Source organism: Corvus moneduloides, chromosome Z (assembly GCF_009650955.1).
Source record: "Corvus moneduloides isolate bCorMon1 chromosome Z, bCorMon1.pri, whole genome shotgun sequence".
Taxonomy (NCBI): domain Eukaryota; kingdom Metazoa; phylum Chordata; class Aves; order Passeriformes; family Corvidae; genus Corvus; species Corvus moneduloides.
Window position 1 is genome coordinate 3,327,743 of NC_045511.1, and position 24,658 is coordinate 3,352,400.

Sequence of the window (24,658 nt, forward strand, 5' to 3'; positions counted from 1 at the left end):
CATGACTGCTAGTGATTTAGGGCTGAAAACAACAAACAAACCAGCTGCTTCCCAAATTTAAAATTCTCATTTATTAGTTTGCTACAACTTAAGCACAGGTTCTCAAGTACTGTAATAATAGGTCAGTCTGGACCACGTGTAATCCTGAAAGATGTCAGGAACCCATACAAAGTCAACAGACTGTCTTCTCAGGAACTGGCTAAGCTCCCTGTTTACACAGCACCAAAATTGGCACTGCTTGCTTTACAGCTGTGACCAGTAAAAATCCACACAACATATTTATCCTGTAAATTCCTACTTGCTGTCTAACACAGAATAATCCCTTTTTGGAAGGACCATTCAGCCCTAAATTTGATTTTAGATTTTTACCCGTTTTCCTAAATTGCAACATAATTTTCAGATGAGAACTATGTAACTTTCAATGAAAAAAAAACCAAACCCAAAAGCTGTGAATGCAGCTCTCATGATCAGTGATAATTTTTAAGTGGACTAGTTAAGCATTCAAGTGCCATTTAGCCTTTTGGCTTTAAGTAGCACTAAAACTACATAACTTCAACATACATGATCACTGACAAAGCAAATAACTGCATAATTTAAAGTACTTTATGTTTAACACAGCAGAAGAACTTACCCCAGGAATAAGTGTTAGTCTATTACCATCCATCCAAAATTCCTTTAATCCACTCAGTTGTTCAAGTACTTCAGGCTGTAATGGGGAGCCATTTTAAAAAAAACTTATGAAAAACCCCAGTGAATGGCAAAAACAACTCCAGTGATTTGTCTATTGCAACTTTAATAATGTCTTACTATAGCTGTTATACACACTTTTTTCACTGGGTCATCAAAGAAAACCCAGATATTTCACTTTTGAAATTAAAATATATACTAGATACACAAAAACTTTTAAGAACTTGACCACAGAACCAAATAATCTTAGAGAAAGGCTTTCTGTTGGTTTAATGCTTTTTACAGAAAGTATTCTTTTTCAACAGGCACACACTTTAAGTACATGTTACATGTACAATTTTGATATAAGAGGTCTAAAAAACCTTGAATTCCATCAACTTAGAGGACCTGTTTTACAAAATCCCAGAATTTTTGGTTTGGGGGAAAATGGAAACAAATTTCATTTTTCTATCAACAAATGGTGCATCTCCATGACACAAGCAAACCACTCCATCCATAAAATGAAGTGCAGGATTGTGTTTCCATTACAACTTGTTGTTAACAGTGTCTTATGTACCAGGGAAAGACCCCTTCTTGGTAAACATCCATGTTGCATATGCTTTTCTATTTAAACTTCCCTCCTGAGAAAGTAATACCAAAGAGGTATTACTGCACCTTAATAACTACAGCCAAGTTCAGATAAAGACTAAGTAAGTTTTGTTATATAGTAAATAGACAGGATTTCTGCTTAAGTTGCAGTCCTGACTCCCAATAACTCATTTTCCAAGAGAAAGTCATAACTCAAATGTTAGCTTAAGGCTCCTACACAAATATCTACCCTGTGATGAGAATATGGCAGTAATAGTAAGGGCTAGATGATTAACCATAATGTTGAAAAATTCCTTAAACACACTCTCCTATTTTCCAAACCACATCATTAGGCAAGTGTTCAGCTCTGCATATTCTACTAATGGCACACAAAGGCTTGACTCTATTGTATTGCAGGTCAGCAAGTTTCATTATACTTCTATTTCAATTCTTTTACCCAGGAAAGTACTTGTAAAAGCAGAGAGATGTTTTGTGACTCTAAATACAAGATATATGTTTCTCTGAGACCACAAACAAGAAACAAGTCAATCTATGCTGAAGCAAAAATCAGAGCACCTCAACTTTTAAAATACTACTTTGAACACTACTCAAACTTAAAATTAATATAGTTTCCCTTGAATCTAGTTTGTGCACAATAAAAGCAGGTTATGCACAAAACTGTAACATTAAATACATTATAACCAATAAGTGTTTAGAATTTATCCTAAGCCAAATAATTATGCTTATGATTTAAATACAAAGTACTATTAATTATTTACCAGTACAGTAACCACACTATACAACCGTGTTACTTTAAAATGGAGTAAAAACATCCTCTCATTCTTAAGAACACACACATAAGTTTTTTAACAGGCTCCATAAAGTACTATAAGGTATAAGTAATACTTGCTTGGTAGCAGAACTCTTAAGCTGATGTTTTTATTTTCATATTTATTAAAAACAGATCAAGGGATAAGGAGATTTATAAAAGATGCAAAGCTCACCACTTCTGTGAATTCATTACTTCCTAAGTCCAGTCTCTCCAACTGAGTCAGTCTGGACATGGTTCTAGACAGGAATGAAATTAATAAAGAATTAGATTTAAGAAAATACTACCTACATCAAATCTTCCAGTGTTTACAAAAATCTACTAATAAGTATTAAGTAGTGATGCTATTCTGAAACAGGTATCATACCTAATTAAGGTCAATTTTTCACACACTGTTCAACCAGGCATGTATCACTGATCTTGCAGACTGTTGAGTGTCACACAAAGAGTACACTACAACACATCTACAGATGAGCTTGCAAAAACTGAAGACCAGTAAAGAAATCTTCATGATAAAGAGCAACCCAATGGCGCATCTCTTCTTTTGAGTGGTTCAGCTTCTCACCTACAGTACAATACATCCTTTCAGTCAAAGGCTGGTTAACTACATGTTTTCTTCTCAAAGACTACTGCCTAGTGATCAGGGAAAACAGAGAAGAGCACTGTTGAATCACAGTTACCAACACTACCTTTTTACCTCTCCAGGCTGCTGACTAAGTTGCTTCCACATGACAAGTGGAACCCTAATTATTTCTCTAGTCATACATTAAATAAGATTACAAAGTTGGATTTTGTGACACATCAATACCTCTTTAACCTAACTTATAGCAAATATTAAATAAATGTCTGAAATAAAAGTAAAATCCATTACTTCAAGCTTTTTTGGAAACATTTTTCCTCTATTTGGGGACTCCACAGAGATCATCTACCACTGCACATGGTGGTCTACACACTGGGTACTTCACAGTCAATAGCAGTTCTACCTGAAAGTATTTTTTAAGAGGCTGTGAATTCCTCATACTACATCATGTTCTCTATTTATTTAATAACAGATTTCCACAGAACAATTAGTAGTACCTAAAACCCTCATATATAAACTGCAATTGTGTATGTACTACAAAATTCTGGAAAAATTAAATATAAAAGCTTCTAAATGGTAGAGTCTTGTAAATTATCAGAATATCACACTAGTTTCGTCAACAAAAAATTGCATGAGAATAAGATGCTCTCTATGCAGCTATTCAAAACTTCAGCTTTTATTCAAATACCGTAAACTCTTCAGTTGCTCTGAACAAACAGTTCAAAAATAATATATTGGAAAATGACTAATTTACTGAAAGCAATTTAATGTGACTATTAATATTATTAATTAAATAATCTCCAAGAAGGAGACTCAACATTTGTTTAGAAAATTGATTTTCATGACATTGGAGTAACTAAGCTGGGGACAAACCAGGAATTTAACATAAGTAGCTGAAGACAAGACCAAGACAAAAGCAGAAGCATTTTTTGCACTGTACCTATAGTATACACAGGCTTTGAAGAAAAGCTTCTAGCTAACATTCCTACTGTCCTAGAGAAAGAAAAAAAAAACCAAAAACCAAGAAAAGGCTACTTTCAAAAGACTCCAAGAAACAATTTCCCTCATTTCTCAAAGCTAATGAACGGGATGATTATCAGTAAGCCAACTCCTAACATTCTTTTGCAATTTCTACCTAAACTCTGAGTCCCTCTGAAATCCTGCAGAAGATTATTCTCACAAAGCTTTGTAAGAGCATGCCTATACCAATTTTAATGCTGTATGTTCCTAACAAATTTGCCCCAATGAGTCTCCCACAGACACTGCTGAAGAACTCCTTTAAAAGCATCTAATATAGTGTTCTGTAGCTTTTGAAACTTCACAGACCACACTATGCAAACCAATGTTATGTAACAATGACAGGATAGCAAGATAACTTTATTGATTTTGGGCCTTTTTTTCCCTTGCCAATGTGACTGTAATGTAGCAAACACATCCACTCAAGTATAAAACATAGACAAACGTGTTTGCAAGATGAGAGTCTTGGTAATATTCCTTCCTTTCCCTGTTGCTTGGATAATAGCACGTTCAGATATTCTAGGACTAATATCTCCTTGCTTTTGTGTATTGTTTATAGAGAATTACCTTCAGAGAAAATGCAAACAAGGCTTCCAATAATGTTACGGTAGCAGGAAAAATTAACACCAAAGGATGTTGAAACAAACATTAACCAGATCACAGAGTTACACCTATTTCCATCTTTGACATAGCGCTATGTAATCCCTCCCATAAACTGAAAGCCTCTTTCATAATTCATATTATTGAACTTGGTGTCAATTCAACTCAATACTAAGGGATCAGATAGCCTAAATTATGCCTCAAATTCTGTTGTATACAGATGACTTCATTAAGGTTAACACTACAGCTTACTTCAAGAGGCATACAGTTCAGGGGCGGTGTGTGTGATGGCAAGATCGGGCCCAAATCACTGTAATTATACTCTCAAATAACTTGCTTCTTTCTAAAAAGCTTACTCTTTTTATTGACAACTAGGCCACAGAAGCTTAAAAAAATGAAAAAAAAAGAAAGTATCATGTTTTTACTGGACTATCTTTCCAATTTACCTATCAGAAATATGCCTCTAAAATAGTCTCCGTGTGTTTTTGCTTTCCTTTCAGTAAAAATAGTTTCACTGAGCTGTTTTGCATTATAATGCTGCCACTTGCAATCTCTGGATGTAGATAAGCTCCGAACAAAATGATGTATATTTGGCATAAAATTTGGCATAAATTAAGGTTGATTTAGTGTGTTGGCATTAATTACCCATTTTGATTAAGATTCTTTCAAGTACTTCATACTTTAGTGTCAAAAATTATATGCATGTTTTACCCAGAAAGAGGGATGTACAATTTATCCAAATACATTTCTTATTACAAATAGGAAAAAATTTGCTGTAAGAATTAAAATATTAGAAAGATGAGAGTCATAGAAAAATAAGAAAATATATTGGTATTCCATAGCAAAAATATTAGGACCTATTGCTACATCTTATTAGCATCAAAAAACTGCTTTGGATTTTCTACACGTTTTAGCTGTATAGCATGTTCTGTAAGAGTACCAGAATAGACTAATAAGGGTGGCAGCTCAGTATCTACTGCGAATTATTATGGAAGTGATACAGAGGACCTATTCATGATAGTGGCTGTTTAGTTTTCAATCAAGGATGAAGCTTTAAAAACACTGAAGTAAAAAAAATTCCTAGCACCTTCAACAGAGGGAACGATTGACTTAAATGCATTAACGCATTTGTTTAAGTGTCTCTTATCACTACAAGAGTAAACTGTGCTTTTAAAAGTATTTCACATAATTCATGCTGTTAGTGTTAATTTTGGCAATTAAGGTCAGAGTGATCTTATAAACAAAATCTGTATTAGCTGTAAGTTTTAATTACAGCTACTGTATCCTCAGTTGGGAGTAACTTAATTTAGAGAGCTACCACTCTGAATTACACGTCCTCTAATTTTTTTCTGCTGAAAACTAGTGATAGCAGAAAGAGCCAAAGAGGATTGAGACTATCTATACCACAGAATGCTTCACACTTTGAAGATGTAAATTCACACTTTCTGATGCTGTACATGTCATTCCAAATAGGAGTTCTGGCTTGCTTATACAGCACACTCTACAGTACAGTATCTAGGCACTTAAAAAGGGAATCCCAATAGAACATAACTCTTGATCATGTCTAAGGCATATAATTAGCTACCGTCACTAAAAAACTGGCTGTTGTATTTGAAAAGCTGGCAATTCTCACTTCTGCCTACTGCACACAAGTCTCTCCTAGCATATGAGTTGGACAGAGTGAATATTCAATTGTTAGAACCTTGTCTTCTCCACCAGAACTTCTTAACATCCACCAAAAACAGCAACTCTACCAATTTCTGTTGCCAGTGAAAGATCCCTTTTACAGTACACCACAACATATTCATGACTCTGCAGGTGGTTATTCACATCCCATTTTTGGGATCTGTTTCCTTCTTCATTGACCTCTGGTATCTTTGTTAACCTGCTTGGAGCTCTAGAGCCCCAGTTGGAAAATTCAGAGCATTGCTCATGTTCATAGAACAGCAGGAAGTGCATCACCTTCAGCCTAGGCTTGTTTGACAAAGGAAGTGAGAATTGCAAGGCAGGGACTAAAAAAATGCTAGATTTCAGGAGAGAGGTACAGTTGGATTAATGTTAAAATAAATGCTGTAGGAATTTCTAGAACTCTACTGTACTTACTTTGGCAATATTTTTAACTGGTTTTCTCTAAGTTCCAATATCTGGAGTTTAGTTAATCTGTAACAGAAAGGCATAATAAATTACTAAAATATTCTGTATTTCATGACAAAAGCAATCTCAGAACTTATTTACATCACAGAATTAAAAGAAAAAAAATCTGTAAGTTTGAAATTTTTTTCCCCTCTAACATTGAGATGAAATTTTGTGCAAAATTTGCATGTTATTTTGAATTCATTGGTTGGAGTTTGATTTTGGTAAATCAACAAACAAACTTGCCTGCTTTTCTACACTTGTTCAAACACATTTGTTTTCCTTCATCCCAAAGATTTTGAAACACTTCATTGGATTAATTAGGGGTACATGTTATCATCATAATGAAAAGTACACAGGAAATAACGGAAAGGTAGGATCACTTCACACAATATAAGATGTTCAATTTCTACTACTGACAATGTATCAGTTTAATATAGAAAGCCGCATCTGAGGAATACCTGTAGTCTTCCACCTGATAAAAACAACCTTTAAATTAATCTTGGATTTCCTTCCATATTCTTTTTCTGGTCAGCTTCTTAATCCATTTTGATATTTCTGTTAGAAGGTGGTTTGACCTTTCTTCCAGTATATTCTTGGTTGCAAGATGAATAACCTCTAAACCCCACCTCAACTGCTTGGGCAAAGTAAGTTCCAAGCAGTTTTGACACACAACCAATGTACCATTCCCAGTGAATTTTTATTGGGACAAAAGTGACAAAGCTTTATTTGTTTAAAAAAAATGAAGAAACTGAGTCTGGTTTAAGTACAGACAGGACCGTAATGACAAGAGTTCTACATGTGACCCACTGACAGCCCTCATACTACACAAAATAGGGCATTAAGATCCCTGACTCAGAAACGAGCTTAGTGAATAGACCAGTCTTTCCTGAAGGTGCTTACTAGTGCATTTTAAGGAAAGAGACAAAACCCTTAATTTTTATTAAGTGGTAAGAACTATACTTCATGTAGAAACAGAAAGCTGAAAACAATATTTATTTTTCATCTAGACATTAACTCATTTTTGGATGAGCTTGAAAGCAGCAATCTGCCATGCCCACAAATAACCTAAGAAAGAGAGCAGAGGTCAGCAGCCCTGCACTGCAAGCAGCCATCTGGTAGCAACTGCTGGAGGGGAACCTCCTCCCTCCAACTTCTGAAAAAAAAAACCAAAATCCCAACATCCTAACAGTGGTGAAAGAATACCCTAATAAAAACCGCATTCATGGTAGTAGCACTGCTGCTCATCTAGAACATAAGCGAGAAAGACTTCCTAGCCATCCTACCCTACCAGCACCCTAAGATACCAATCTAGTACAAAACAGAACTCGTTTAAGAACCCTCAGACGTGAATGAACATTTTGAGCTTTGATTTCTGAATCAAGCACTGCATTAGGCTTCAGCTGGTGTTTTGCTTTGATGACAGGGAAGATAGCTACATAGTTTGTAGTTTTTCTTCACAACTCACATATGCAGTCAAATTTCTTTTGAATGCAGTGACAGCAAATCTCCATTCATATGCTAAACTATGAATATGCACACCCACACTTTGCTGACTTTAGCCAAAACTGACTGTATGACACTTGTAATAAGCTAATTCTGTGAACTTAGAGACTGCCTTTGGTGACAGAGAAGTTCATAGCTTTGTCACCTTCTTTCCTGTTCTAATCTTTCCTCAGCTAGCCCTAAGAGAATGAAGATCTGTATATCGAATTTCTTAAGTGTAGAGCTTCACAGAAGCTACTAGGAAAACATTCGCAACCTCTCCTGGGTGGGAGATACAGGCTGTGTCTAAACATGTAATTTTCTTCTAGTAATTGATGAGAAATACTGGACTGAAGCAGTTGTCACCTCTTCTGCTATGACTCGAGGAGCTAATTCAAGTTTAAAATAATGCACATCAAATACTAAGTGTAGCTGTTCTTTAAATTGCTGGTGCTAAGCACGCAACACCCATCCAAACTGAGCATCTGAACTGTCATAATGGACCTGAAGAACTGGCATTTAATTTGGAAAAGAAATAGAGAACTAATTCACCTATACTAAAGGAAAAATGAAATTCATAGTGGCAGAATATATAATCTGTGCCATTCTGTGGCAAAGATGTGTCCTACTTATACAGAAATATTTAATTTCTGAACTTGAAAAACCCATCACCACAGAACTATCTGCACACCACCAATGCGCAAAGTTTTAACAGGTATTATTCAACTTAAAGTACATATTCTGTAATAGCTTAAAAATTATTTTTTCAGTATTGTTCTTTAACCATAACCATCTTAGCCTGCTTTTAAAATGCAGCACAACTTTTCAATAAAACAAAATTTCTACACGAACAATTTGCCAGGAGATCAATATCCTTCCTAAATCTGATTTCTTAAACTATACCACCTGTAAAAAATGTAAAAGAAACATACAGTTGGTACACTCAGAAACTTGCTATGTGACAAGCAGTCGTTCCTTGGAAATATAAAAACATTGCATTGAGAGATGTTCCTTACTTTACACCTCCTTTGCAGTTCTCCTAAAGCAGAATATTTTTATTTTAAATTGTTACTAAAATATAAGGGCAAGCGGACTAAAATGTATGCATCCCGCAGGCTGCATTTACAAAAGTTTCTGCAAAACACATGTATACACATATGTAACTACATTTGATTATCACTGTACATTTATGCAAAAAATATCCCAAAGTAGATACTACTAAAACCATCTACTACTACAAATACTACTGGCAAGTTGTTGAGAAAGTAGATATAAAGCAAATTAATTGCAACATCACAGTAAAAAGGCTCTGGAAGCAATATCCCATCACAGACAACATTCCTAGGTTTTTAGAATTACACTGAAGATAAAATCCTTGCTTATCTTAAACACCCATTACTAAATAATGTTTGCCTTTTAAAACCCTGTCTCAAAATGAGCAAGCAGTGAGTTTCAAGTTTAACATGTTCTACTTATATATTTAAATATTTAAATGTAAATATAAATGTAATTTAAATGTTTAAATTTAAATATAAATGTGTATTTAAATGTAAATATACATTATGTATTTAAATACAACAGAGACTATTTTCTTATGTAAGCATAATAATTCTCAGATATCTGTGCACTGGTGTGAAGGCTAATGCCATGATCTGTGCCAATATCAATGCATTCAAATTTGAATTTGGGACTGGAGGAAGAAACCCCACTTTGTCCCCTGAAAATTTCAAAGGAATGAGTACATCATATCAAAAGTCTGGTGACTTTTAGTAAGTCTAACAGGCTGGACAAGAACAACATCATTGAAAGACAGCAAATATACAATACTCATAAAAAAGTGGAAAAACGACTGCATAATCTTGATGTCACAATTATGGAAAGCTTTAGCACAAATTCTGAAGATGAGAATAAATCATGGAGATAAATGCAATTAAACACTGCATGGATATACTGGAAGTGTTTTTCAGTATAAGAAATTTCTTTCCTAAGCATCAGGGTGAGCGTTACTGATAGAGGTGCTCAGAGACTCCTTCTAGGACTATCCGGTTCGAATTATTTTTTAATAGCAATCTCTTAGGATCAGAAAAATGTTTAACTTGGTTTTTGTCACAGACAATACAGTGATTTAATAAGACACCGTAGGGGGAAAAAACTTTGTACAATCTTAAGGACTAAAAAAATTAGAAAAAACTACAAGCCAAGTACTTAGGATTTCCTTGTAGGCATCAGCCCTTTCTAACTGAACTGTCCAATACATCAATTGATTGCGTAGGAAATTACACTAGGCAGCTGCAAAAAGGATAATTGGAACATTGGAGCGTAACCACAGACATTTCCAAGAGAAACAAGAAGATAATCATGACACTGTGCAAGCTATGAAGAGATCTAAATTCTAATTCTAAATATAGCTATATATGTCATCATCCTCTGTCAAAAAGAAGATTAATTAAAACTGAAACCTGTTCCAAGATATATTAATATAATCAGACACAAAGAAAAACCTGCCACACCAGAAAGAAACAGAATTTTATTCAGTCTAATAAACTGAGGGATATGAGAACACTACAAATGACAGCAAGTGAGAGAATGGGGGACAACACTCATGAAAAATGATAGCAATTAAACTGTAGAAACAATGAACAGTCAACAAAAAAAGAGATGTAGGAAACCAGGTTTCTAACCTGACACACAGAGCATAAAGACCTTGTTAGCTGTAATATGTATTGACTTCATTTTTAGGAGACATTATTATTGACAATAGCTGCCAGTAAGAGCAGGCAACAGAACTCAGTTACAGTTACTTCACGTATTCCTAAATAATGAAAAGTAATAGCTATAACACCATATACAGGGGAAAAAAAAGAAAAAAAAAAAGAACCTTATTGGAAGAAATTGAAGGCTTGTCCTTTATGAGAATAAATATTTCAAAAGCTTCTACCACAGGTTTTTTTTTTGTTTATAAAAGAGGTACTTCCATATTCTGAAGCACAAATTAAAAGACCTTGCACTAAGAAAGTATTTATACCTAGTTGTAAGACTGTGGGATGGCAGAGCAGTCTCATCACTTACAGAACAGAAGTATTCAATGTCAAAAGGGTCTGAACCTTACTTTAAAATGGTATTTTAATGTTTCATTGTTCTCTAATTTATTTGATCTAAACGTTGTCTTCCTATAGAACATTATGTATTCTACACAACACTTCTATTAGCAGGTAAACTTACATACATGAGTACTTCAAATTCATTCTGCTAGCTATATAACAGGATGTTGCAAGTCACTAGATTTTAAAAACCAAGGTAGAATTTTTCTGTCAAGAGAAACACTACAGTGGAGAATTGGCTTTCAAGTTGTCCTCAGTAACTGATTTATCCTTAAAATGTTAGTAATTAATAACTTCTCCATTTCACTAATGGTTAAGCATTAGAGAAGCAGACAGTGATGAAGAAAGAATTATGAGAATTTTTAATGTGTATTATGTGTAAGATTAACTACTTAAAGGATCAGCTGTGTCAACCTGAGGTCTTCAAGTTCATCCATAATGCCTGTTTCTACTATGAAAATCTTGCCATTTGGTTAGACTATTAAAAAACAGAACAGAAAAAAAAGCATAGACAATCATTAGAATTCCAAGAAGTTTATGGATATTCCAGTTTTTTCTTCTTCAACCTTAATGAGGGCTTTTGAAACGCAAACTTTGTGCACCAGAAAAAAGCATGATAATAATGCTTTTGCATCACAAGCAGCTTTTTTGATAGCTGAATGTGCAGCAGATCTGGTGCTCTTAATCATTCATCAGGGAATGACTAGTAACAGAGAAGAACTAGTGAACAGCTCTGATCACAGATGACTAATGAACTAATGGTCACTAGTGGAGAGCCATCTTGCTTATCTTCCATTGAACATCTCCTGATCTGCCAGACTGCTGCAGCATTATCTGGGGGCTTTGCTAATCTCTTGCAAACTGTGCTGACCCAAATATAACCATACAGCCTAAGGCAATTTTTTCATGTAGCAACATGACTGGTTAACTAATAGCTGTATTTTCTGAAAGAGATGCTTGCTGGACACAGGATGGGGCAGGAAAGTGAAATCTAGGAAAAGAGAGCATAAAATAAGAATGGAGAGAGGAAAGCTGCAGAAATGGCTGAAATCTGCGTGGTAATGATAGCATGACCTAGGCTCATCTAGGAGTTCTCCTTTCACTTTTGCTCCCAAGATTTAATCTATTTTACAGAGGTAGCAGTTTAGTATTTATCTTGTATTAAAACTATGACATGTAACAGTTTTGCACAGTCAGCACACCATAAATATGCCAAGTTTTTCAGAAATATTCCTGGCAATAAAGGACTTGAGAGTTATAGTTGTGCATGAAGTAATTTGTGTATCCAGGACAGGCAGGACAAGTAGAATTACAGTTGTCATTATTTGCTTCCCTCCAATAACTAAATGACAAGCAATATAAATTTCAAAAATACTGATCTTCCTTACTTACCCGACTAGTGTTAGAAAAGAAACAAGAATGTACATGAGTTTTAGGCCCTTCATAAGCATTCTGTCTGTCCTTCAGAAGTCAAAATTAAAAGCTGCTGATATAGATTCAGGGCTTCTTTTTCCTGTAACTACTGTCAATTCGTAATGTACACTCTCTCCAGTACCCACTTTGCTTCAGAACCAGAAGAAACTGCTCTGCAGAAATTTAAAGCTACATGCAGATATTAAGTTTCATGTTCAACTTACCTGCCAAAATTGGCTGGCAAAAACTCAAGAAAAGCATCATTCAGGTACAGCTGTGTTAGGTTTAACAGTTGAGAAAATCCATCTGGCAGCCTATATGGAAGTAAAACAATGTAGTACCTTTGTTACAATTATATTCAGGGCATTAAGTAGTATTTTCTTAAGCAACAGTATAGTACTGAAGCCTTATATATTGATAAAATTAAGGGGGAAAACTTCTCTAAAGTCACACTAGACAGTTGTTCTCCATAAGATGACTTTCAAAATTATTTGTAAGTATTGAGAAAAATGTCTTTTGCAAGTATTGAGAAAAATGTCTACAGGCAATAAAAAATGCAAATAAATGTAGCTTTGCTATGTACTTGTGATCTCCTGACATGTAATGTGAAAAAGGCATTCAGTAGAAACAACAGGATAAATTTAAAAATACACAACACCTTTTTTCCCAGAAGAGGTATGTTGTATCTGTGGCAGTGCTACTTCTGGCAAATTAATTCTGTCACTACAGCAGAAATGCATCTTAAAGCAGAATTTTTCTTATTAAGAAAGGAAACTCTCTGCATGTTTTTTACACTCACAGAGAAGTGATGGATTTCAACAAGCTGACAAAGCTACATGGTATAATGAAGGTTAGGCCACATAGCCTATTAACTTTGGCAAAGCACTTTAATGAGATAGCTATACTGGATCACAGTGCAACAACGTTAATGAAGCTACTTCTCAGGTAACTCTGCTCTCACCTCCAAGGGCTGGCACACGTCTTGGGCAAATTTGAGACTCAGTAGTATTTGCACAAAATATAAAGCATCAAAAAAATTTACAAACTTACTTTGAAATTGGATTTACGCTTGCCTCAACAACTGTCAAGACTTTACAGTTTTTTATATTTTCTGGAAACTCCTGTATGCCTGCAAGATACAGAAAGAGGTAGAAAAACAGCCTTTAATTATTAGACTCCACCACATGCATAAAAATTATGCACATGAAACCACTAGCCATAAAAACTTTGATTCATTTAGCAACTAGTGAACTGTGTTCCTGATGTCTCATTTTACATACGGTTTTCATTCAAGAAACTCTACTGTGCAATATCATGTTTTTTACTATACTACTCCTAAAGCTTTTCATGTTACAGGTTAGCAGGCAGCTCATCAAGCTACAAACACTGAATTCCCACTGCTTATTGCAAAATCTTAAAGTACTTGTGCTTTGGAGTGTACTTAAGATGAGAACCTCTGTCCCAGTATCATTTATTTTAAAAAAGACAACCACTTGGTAGCACGAAGTTTCCAACAGGATCTGTTTAGCAAATCCATGGCTTGTATAACATCCGGGTGAAACAGTAAGGCTTCGAATCTTGAAGTATGTTTACAGCTTCACAGTTCTGAACAGATACCCCAAAATGCAGGCATGCTTTCTGTATGCTTCATGTATGTTTGCTGTTAGCTTCTAGATCATTTGAGAGAAGGACAAAAATACTCCAGCACACTTATGTTTGAAAATTAAAACAATAAATTAAAAATTAAAAACATTTTTTCCAAGGTTATCTCTGGAAATGCCAGAGTGGAGCTGAATTCTACATATCTGCCAAATCTGTATTTGACAGAAACTGATAAAGCAGGCCTTGAATATGACATATCCACCACGTCAGAAGGAAATCAGTATTAAATCATTCTACCATGCAAGACCTTTACATCCATCTTTACTATATATATACTGTAAAAAAAAACCCACCCAAAAAACCACTGCTATCACAACTGCAGTTGCTTTTGCAACATGTTCTTATACCCTGGGACAGGTGGTTTTATTTTAAATATATTTGTCCTAAGTACAATAACCATTCATACTGATATCTTTCTACTTGGATTAAGAATACACTGTTGTTTGCAAGAAAAAAACCCCATATGCTAGTAAATAAAGTTAGTTTAAAATGAATTTTTTTTTCCAGGTAACAAATCTTAGTTCTTCACCTTTGAGTTAATGCATGTAATTGTGTTTGTGAGTGCTTTATGTGGAAAGTGCAACTGAACCCAGGGAACAAGACCACTGAGAAGGAACTATACTCTGTGAACACTTATTTTTAGATTATTGAGAGCATGAAATTTCATGCTGCTTGAAATGACATTAACAGTCCAGCTACAGAGAGACAAGGGCAGCATCACTTCTCATTCAGGCTGGCAGGTGGAACTTGGTTATGCCTCTCCATGAATCTTTTCTGAGAACACGTGGTTAAGCATCAATTGCTAAGTAATATTTTTACTTACTTAAGAAATTGCAGACTATTTGATGTTATCTTAAAGCTTGATTCTATGTTTGTGCAGTAACAAGACTGATCTGGTATTTCAGGACTTAAGAGATGGCAATAGACAAGAAAAGTAGTGACAAAACACATACTTTAATCAATTGGTGATAATGAGTGGCAAAGTCACTGTGCTGACTTTTTCATGAATTCAACTAAAGTAGTGACACCATTTCTTTCAAACTAGACTTTTAGGTCTTTCTTGACAGGAACTTGTTTGTCATACTACCATTGAAACTATTACTTTTGACCCATAGCAGGTATTGTACTCTATTACTGAGAGGTAAAAGGCAAGAAAAAACATTATGACATCCCGTTAATCCAGGTGCTCAAATACATATAAGTATCATGGACATTTTGGGGAAATAACTTGCTAAACTCAGAAGCAGAAGGGACCAGGAAGAACTGAACCATCAGTGGTAATACAGGCCAAGATTTCTGACACTTCTGCTTGACTATCATGCGTGTTCATGCATATGCATACGTGTAAATAAAAATATAGCTTTTCATATACTTTTATATATGTGTGTGTGCGTACGTGTTCACATGTGTGTGAGTTCAGCCATGTGACGTTTACTGGAGCTGTGAGTGGAGTCAAAGCAGAAGATGGCAACAGGATACTAATCTAATTTATTTCATTACTCAGTACAAAATCAAAATTAAAAAGGTAATATTTATAATGTAATAAAGTTTCATTTCTGTAAAGCAGTAATTTTATTTTCAAGTCCAAGAAAGATTAGGAAACTACCAAAGACAGACTAGAACTGTACCTTATCTATTGCTGTCATATAGTCACTACAAAGAGAAACACACTTCCAACAAACTTAAATATACATGATCTTAATTCCAGTTGTAGCAATAAACCTCTTTCAGCAAAAAGAATATCCATACATGGAAAGCATCTAACGTGGCACAATACCCTGAGCCTGTAGAGATGAAGTTACAGATGATTTGTATGAAGTGACCTTCTGGTGTCTGAAAAATAAATCAAGACCTCTTTATTGTTGAGGATACAAATTTACCTTCTTAAAATAAGTATTTACATTAAATAGAATAAACCACTGCAAAGCTCTTCCTTGGAGGCAGAGCTTGGAGGCAGAGAGTCTCACACTCACTCTGTGCCCTTAGTTTCACTGTTTGAATTGTGCTGAGAGATTCTCTAAGCTTAGTTTTTCTGGAAGATGATCACACTACTGGCCTCAGTTTGGTCCTGGGATGAAAAGATTGCTCTAGTCCAACACATTAAACCTTATGTTTGTAATATTGATACTAGTTTCCACCTTCTGCGTCATGAATTCATGGAAGGACAGAAAGCTTAAATTTGTGGTAACTACATAAAAACCAAAACACATAACACATCTTCTAGAGGGGAGAATGTCAATGTAAGCTTACTCTCAAAAGAACAGCCAAATAAAATATTAGCTATCCAAATACAGACATGTTAAATCAGCATGCTTTTGTATATAATCAGAGGACACTACCATAGTCTCCTGTTTGACTATGCCTTGGGCAAGAGGCAGCAACAGTTTTAACAACAAATTAGTAACAGAAATTCAACTGATATGAGAAACCTAACAATGGAGGAGCCTGGGAACTTAATTTTGCTTCCTCTTCAAGCCAGAATCATTATGATAAATACCATTTTCACCAGCCTCACTCAGCACTTCACTACAGATAAATGGCCATCATTCAAAAGAGCACCATATTGAGAATGACAGCATGAAATACACCTAATATTTGTAATACACATTCGGAAGCTAGGAAAAAAAAAAAAATCAGGAGACTGCTACTCTCTACCACATGATTGGAAGTTGCATTTACTAACTGGCTATATAACAATCTTCTGACCACTCCCTTTTCTGGAGCTATACTCCTGCGTGCAGCTACTGTTGGATCAGTATTCTTTCATTTCTCCCAGCAAGAAAACAAATTCAAAAAGCAACTATGAAAGAAGAATAAATAAGGCAGCAGAGAGATGCTGGAAAAATATATGAGGGATGGAAAACAGGGCTGTAAAGGGTGCTTTGTAAGAGGATTTGTTCCTTGTTTTTCTGCTTTTCATCTATCTTCATTGCTCTGAATCTTCTTCCCCATTAAGAAAACTCAGCAAATCTCAAGGGATTCTGTGCACAGTATTTCTGCACTCATTTTTAACACTGTGCTAATTAATCCATTTGATAGCCAACTCAATCCTTCTGTGAGCCTCTCATTAAGTGAGTACTGCAAATTGAGATCCACATTCCTTTCTAAATCCTATTTTTCTTTGGGGTTTTTTACTGGTTTCTTGATACACCGATACTCAAGGATTATAGAAGACAGTGCAACAGATCACCTGGTCTGTTGCAGCCTTACTTCACTTCTATTGAAAAGCATTACATGGACAGGTTCTTCAACATATCATTCATTTTGTACTTTACATGGTAACAACCACTTTTCGTGGCCAACGTGCCCAACACGTTTCAGTGCTCAATTGGTTTACAGATCACGCTTACTGTTTTCCAAAAAAATACAAACCATTGTGCCTGTGGACATGAACATTTGCCAAGCACAGTAGGACAAAATACGTTTTGCTGATCATCTTTAACCACCAGATCCAAACTGAATTGGGAGCAAAGTTCTTTATGTAGTGTAGTTTACCACAAAGGTTATGTTTTTGTAATAGCTTTCAGCATTTACTTGTCTGTTCCTTCCTCCCTGTTTTCCCAAATTTCAAGCACTTTTAAACTCACTGGCCAGTTTCTATCAAAAACAACACCAAGCCCCTCAACAACAACAAAAAAACCCACCCCAAACAAACAAAAAACCACAACAAACGAACAAAAACAAAACAAAGAAACTCTAGAAGAATGTTTAAGAAAATTTGGCAGTAAGGTAAGGAAAGGAATTTAAAATTCTTGTCTGGACGAAGCCAAAAGCAAAAAACATTCATCATTCAGAACTCTACTTGGCAAAACCTCACCATCTAACCTTGTGGTATTCAATCATTATCCAAGACCAGCTGTGGCGCATGCCCAAAGGACATACCAAAAAGGTCATACAGGGATTTCGGGTCAACAGACACAAATCTGGAGGTAATCAACCTCAGTTCTTCATCACATAACGTGACTGAAATACAGAATTTCACCTGATTTATAACTCTTTGGAGAGCAATGGGGTTTTTTTGGCATAGCCTGTTGGAGCAAGTGTGCACAAATGTCCTTCTGCCCGGATTAAGGACTGTAAGTGTAATTGGGGTCCCCCTCACCATCTGGAGTTACACTCATCTCCTCCCCTACACAGCACAATCCTCTCCCTATCACTAGGGTCAGTGTAACTTCCAGACCAGGAGAAAAAACTGAGACAATTTTTTCTCTCCATCAGGTAAGATTTTTTTCACTCAAATACTGGCAATTCCACATCTATAGAAAATTGTGGAAGTCAGATCCACTGTTGGCAGAATCCTTTACTGCAAATGGATCTCAGTGCTGACAGCCCTGCATGCTACTGCTTCAGCCCAAATGCAGATGGGGGCTTGCTCTGCGGCTCACACTGTGGTCATATTTTAATTCAGAAACAAATGCTAAAACTTCCATGTCCCGACTTCAGTTACAGAAACCACCACTGCTATACAGCAGTGGCAGTCCCTACCGATTTGTAGTACTATTTGTAGAGAGTTACAGTTCTTCTCACACAGAAACATTTTAAATATGCTTAAATAGGAGAAAGGAAAAAGTATTGGTTCAATCCCTAAAAAGCAGAGCAAGAAAATCACTAACACATATGAGACCTCTAGAAGCCATATGGGTGATGCTCCCAAAGGAATCTGTAGCTAGACCTCTCAGTTTGTGGACAATGTGAGAGAAAAAAAAATTCTCTCCAGACAGCAGGCACACTAAAAAGCTCTCTTGGAGAAAAATACATGAAACTACAGCCTGCTATGCACTTACTCCACTCTGCACCCTTACAAGTATAGAGAACACAGAGGCAAACATATAGGTTCAGTTTGTGTGAATACAAATGACCTACTTTTTTCTCTCAGCTAGTCTATTTATCCTGGGTCTAAGTTCTGGGCAAGCAGCTCCACCATAAAAAGAGAGGCAAGCTGTTGTTTGTGGGTTTTCCCCTCAGGCCTCTGTTTCAACTGTCCTTCAAGCCCATATGAATCTAACACAGCAAAATATTTTTAAGAATATATGCCACAAATCTCCCAAAAAATATGAAAGATCTGTTTGCAAAAGCTGAAATTTTAAACAGAAATTTACAGTACCAGTCAGAGTCTGTATTCTTACATATTTATGTCTTTTACTTTAATGTGGGATTGCTGCATACCTTCTAAACTAAAACTAGCACTTTTCATTATTCAAAGTAAGCAGTGTATTAGAACCCAAACAATTCAATGCACAGTACTGACCCACCCATCCTTACCTTTTGAACATTCATTCCTGTTCCCAAATTCTTTCCCTGCTGCAGCTGGTTTCAGACCCACCAGCATCTCAGGTTTACATGAGATGCAAAGCTCATCTGTAGGACAGCAGTAACACCTTTCCAGTTACAGTTTGGGGGTTTGTGGTGTTTATTGCTTTTATACTCATGTACTAGCACAGGTAAGACAGTGCAGCAAACACATAAGAGTCTTCCAAGCATTCCTCTTCAAACCATTTGAAAGACCTTCAATTTCTAGAGTAAGGTCTCTCTAGGCCTGTTCTAGCCATGTCTCCTACATAATGTAAATGAGAAAGAGTATGAGTAGCAAGACAGGTTCCTCAGTGCCTGTTCTGTGGAAAAAAAGGATAGCCAGTAATTCTGCTTCTTGAAGACATGTCTGACACACTAATTTACATAAACCTAAACATGCCAGGGCAGGGTAAAACTGCAAAATGTGGAACACTAGCAGAGTTGCGGACAACAGTTGTGTTCATAATGCTGTTTTGGACAATTTCCAAGGTTATACGATTTTCAACTATGTCTAATTCGTGGATGGAGTGCTGTCAAGTACCCAGAGAAGCATGAAACACAACCACTGGGAAGCTTCTTTGCTTTTCCCTGCCCTGTCCCCTGCTACCCTGGACTGCAAAATCAGTGCCATCACTTTCAGCTGTTACATGACAACTGTCACTCAAAGCACACCCTGTTACAAAAACTAAGATACAAGTTTCTCCTTTGGTGAATTGCATAGTGATGGTGGTGACAGCACCATTGGCTATGGTAAGTTCTGCGTGGGCTAAGCACTAGGTTTGAACTGGGCAAGGGGTTCCTGGAGTCAGGAAAAACTGAGTAACAGCTGAGAGACCTGTCAGGACTGCCAGGAAACAGCCAAGTCCCAGCAGTTTTTGCAAGCAAGGCTGCAGCGGAGAAAGGAATAACTAGGGGCAAGCAAACATGGGAGACTTAAATGGGTACAGTGAGAGACCGGGAGTGTGAGGAACAGGACATGCGGCATCAGAAGGACGTGGCAGAGGGGTCTGTGTGGCAGTTCATGAGGAACGGCACAGAGGAGGAGCCACTCCGTCCTACTGAGTGGTCAACATGCAACAACCTTTTTTTGGCAACAAAATTGGTGTCTACCCATTGCAACTGCTGGGCTGAGGATGAAACCCAGACAGAGAGGTCACCTCCTCAGGTAGATGCCTACACCCAAACAGACCTCCTGAAGTCTCAGAGAGCTATCCAAACCCTCAGCTGCAGGGAACTCCAGAATCTGGGAGCCCCACTAGAACACAAAGGTAGAGTTAAGTGCCACGGTTGCAACTGTGCCAAGACAGAGAAGCTTCATTGCATAAAGTGCTCACTAGGCAGCATACCATCTGGGAATGTAAGCAGAAGATTGATTCCAGTATTAAGCTCTCACACAGGCAGGGTGATAACCCTGCCTTAAATCCTTGGGAGATGAAAGTAAGTTAGCATGCAACCCAAGCGGGTAGGCTCAGCTAATTCACAAGGCAAGGGAGAACATGTGGGAACCCAGAGTGCAGAGAATATTTCTCTGCCTGTTTTGAGGGGTTTCACCCCCCTGAACAACACAGCTTTTGACCTCTGTCCATGGAAAAAACTGCCTACTATTAGAAAAGAACTAGAAACTAAACTAGTGTAAATTAGGTGACAGACTACTATGTAAGATTCTCACAGGTGAAATTTTAGAGGTTTTGGGTCTGTTAATGTAGTAAATAGATAAAAGCAAAAAACATCAAAACGGAGGATTGTTGTTCTCCAAACCTTCTTCTTCTTCTTCTACTACTCCATATTCTGCAGTAAAAGTTGTTTGGGATGATTGGACAAAGAATTCCGCAGTTCCTGGCTGTGTTACTAAATAATTGGTAGAAAAGTAAAAATAATGTACGTTTTTAGTAACCATTGGTTGATTTACCTTTAAAAAGGCCGTTTAATCTTGATAATTCGGCTTTTCTCCGGTATGCTCTGCTTTGTGCTATGTCTGGATCACACTAGTGACTCTGTTTCTCTGGTAAGACTTAACTATCTAGAAGCAGCGAAGGCTGAGAGTCCCGTTTGACTCTGGAACTCCTAGCAAGGACTTTAAAAACTCCCATCAGGAGAGATTTGATTACAGCACGATCAGTGTCAAGAACAGACTCTTGTCTCAGCTCAGAGCAGGAGCAAAAAATGTTTCCTATGCTACCAATGCCCCCCTAAAAAATAGATATGATGTTCTGGAGCTAGAAGAAGAATCTCCGATAGGTAGTCAAGATCCAGAAAAAGAGAATTCTACTAAATTCATACAGTCATCTTCAGGGTGACCTAATTACGGCCTTCCAGGACCTGAAGGCCCATACAAAAAAGGTGGAGAGGGACTTTTTCCAAGAGCATGTAGTGTTACAGGACATGGTGGGGATGGGACTAGGTTTAGACTTGATGCTAGGAAGAAAGTCTTTACTGTGAGGGTGGTGAAACCTTGCTGCCCAGAGAAGCTGTGGAAGTGTCCTTCCCTGGAAGTACTTAAGGCTGGGTTTGGATGGGGCTCTCAGCAACCTGTTCTAGTGAAAAATGTCCCTGCTCCTGCCAAGGGAGTTGAAATTAGATGATCTTTAAAGTCCCTTCCAACACAAATCGTTCTATTCTATGATCCTATTCTTTGCTGTCTTTACATGTAAATCCACATCTACAAACCCCATAATTACTTTTACAATACCTTTTCTGCATTACAAAAATTTCTTTTGAGTCCAGGAAGACATTTTTAATAAACTTATTTCAAAATTTCAGATATATATACCCAAATTTCACATTCAAAACCTATCTGCATTGAAATTTCATTCCATTCGCATCCTCTCATACACACAGATTATTTTATTGTGAACAGAGAGATTCTTTTCAGTACCTTCAATAAGACAATGTATTTAAGAAAAAGTACAACTAACACTTGAAAAAAAACTTTAAATAGAAGGGCTGCCTACATTTAGGGTACATTTATAACCTCTATACAGGGATACGTTATCACAGAGCTACAGACTCAGAACTCTGCAGAAAATCAATTATCTTTCATTTCACTATCATGGATGATTTAAAAACCCTGCTCCTGTCTGCCCCTCTGTTAGTATAAATAGAGAAATAGCAAATTTACAGCAAGCTATTTTGTATTCAGGATCTTCCTCTCTTACTTCTTCCTGCAGAAAATAAAACTAGGATCTGTCTCCCTCTATCAACTAGAAACAATTCTCAATTCCTTGGAAAAGCCATATTCCTAAATGTACCAGATGGGCAACAGAAGACTGGATAGTTTCTTGAATTCTCATTCTCCAACCCCCCAACTTCTGGCACACAGCATATTAAAGATAGTTTGCCAAATCAACAGATTATTTTAGAACACTGAAGAAAACATATTTGATCTCAATTTGTATCTGTTAACAAAATTCTTTAAAATTGCTGGAATAACTTTATAGGCAGATATGCCTGGAAGGCAGGGGGATGAGGGGAGGGGAATTTTCTTAGGTTTGGTTTGTCTATTTTTCATGAAGATTCTTTGCCATGCAGAATAACAAACTGACATGAGTAAATTTGCTGTACCATCACTGTGAAAGGAAACGCACCTAAATATCTAAGAGACTATGAAGGTACTGTTATTTCCAAAGCCCCAGGTTACTTTTGGTCTTGCTAGTTATTTTCTCATCTTGCTGTTTAATGCTCTAAAGGCCTGAATAATATGGAACTTAAAAATTCAATCATTTTCTTTCACTACCTGCATGGAGGGAAAAGTAGATAATCTCATTGCTTCCCACTAGAGTAACTCCACAGACACAAGCAATTTCAAGTGCATTTCCCAGGCTTCCAGAAAAGCCTGATTTTCCTGGCAGTCAGCTCATCCTATGTTTCAGCCTTTCAAGCCACTTGATTCTAGTAACCTGTAAAACTAACTCTTCTGTACATTTATATATGCCATCGGACACTGTACATAAATACTTCCCTCTTCTTCGAACAAGAGGCAAAAATATTTCCTTGACATTCTTCCACATTGCCCTAGATGCACGTTAAGGCTGGCATTCCAGAACCACAAGGAAATTATTGTTCCCTAAAGTTTAACCCTGAAAGACACTGATTTAGGGGTAAAAAGTGGTGTTGCGGGGTTTTTTGGTGGGTGGGGTTTTTTTCCCCCTGTAGAGCTGTCAATACATAAAAAAATTAGCCATACAGGATTAAAAATGTTTTAATGTCCTTTAGCCTCATAAATAAAACATTAATTAAAATTAATTTTTCTATACTGGCCTCACATTCTATATGCTGCATCTTCTCTAAGATGTAACCCATGAGGTTACAGGGCTGGGAGAAAAGGCATCTCTCAATGCTTTGTATAGTGCAGGATGTAATTTCCGGTAGGTAATGCAGGAATGCAGTTTATTTATTGAACCATTTGTTCAAGTGTCATTTCATCTTTGTGACTAGGATAGCATTAGACTTCAGCTAAAAATTTCAGAATTGAAGTGTATCTGGAAAGAAGCAATGGAATACCTCTGATATTAAGGGTTCACAGTAGCCTTGGGAATCAGGTTAAAATGCCAGAAAAGGACAGTGGATGTCCTCACTACCAAAAAGCTACAGAATTTATTGATTACTACCAATAATAAAAGCAGAGTTAAGACTAACTCTAGCCTATGCTTGCTGCACATATAGCAGCAACTTGGTATTTTTAGGCTATACTTGCGCCACAACTGCTTCAGCAGCCATGGATACATTCCAGACCATGCTCTTATACAAAGACTTCTGTATACCCCACAACACACAACCATTAAGGGCTGGTACTCTAACTCAGCACATCTCAAAACATACATCACTTTAAACAGTAGATAAACTGACAGGGAAGTAGTCAAATGAAGATTTGTAAATAAAAAAGCCACCCTGTCTGGCTCAAGGAGTCCCAATAAGAGAAGGTGCTGGACTGAGAGCATACAGGGAAACATGCATGTCTCCTGGCTTCCAGTATCTCGCTGAATTTTCCCTAGGCTTCTACTTTTGGTCACTGTTGGAGACAGGCCACAAGATTAGATGAATTCTTGTTCTGATAAAATGTTATTAAATATTCTTAAGTATCAGCATTTGCACATCTGCTGTGTCTCTGTTAGAGAGTTTTATATACCATGTGTATGAATCCAAAAACATTTAAGTCAGAAATTAAAAGCGCAAGATTTTTCACATGCTATTAAAGCACCATAAAGATTGCTTTCTTGGATTAACACTTTTCATGTAACGGATCTGCTACCTTGAAAAATTCCTGCGATTTTGATCTTTCATCTAAATATCAAA

The 24,658-nt window shown here is 36.6% G+C and overlaps 1 protein-coding gene across 9 annotated transcripts in view; it reads right to left on the reverse strand.

Moving 5' to 3' along the window:
* ERBIN (erbb2 interacting protein) overlaps positions 1 to 24,658 on the reverse strand; it is a 119,454-nt gene that overhangs the window by 33,771 nt on the left and 61,025 nt on the right. For all 9 annotated transcript variants that reach the window (XR_004237370.1, XM_032095388.1, XM_032095385.1 and 6 more), the window contains 5 exons: positions 13,463 to 13,541; positions 12,637 to 12,726; positions 6,384 to 6,440; positions 2,259 to 2,322; positions 632 to 706 (listed from right to left, as the gene is read on the reverse strand). Coding sequence is in view for 8 of the 9 variants with exons in the window: in XM_032095388.1 (XP_031951279.1) it covers positions 632 to 706; positions 2,259 to 2,322; positions 6,384 to 6,440; positions 12,637 to 12,726; positions 13,463 to 13,541 (365 nt within the window). In the remaining variant the exon portion in view is untranslated. The remainder of the gene's footprint in view (positions 1 to 631; positions 707 to 2,258; positions 2,323 to 6,383; positions 6,441 to 12,636; positions 12,727 to 13,462; positions 13,542 to 24,658) is intronic.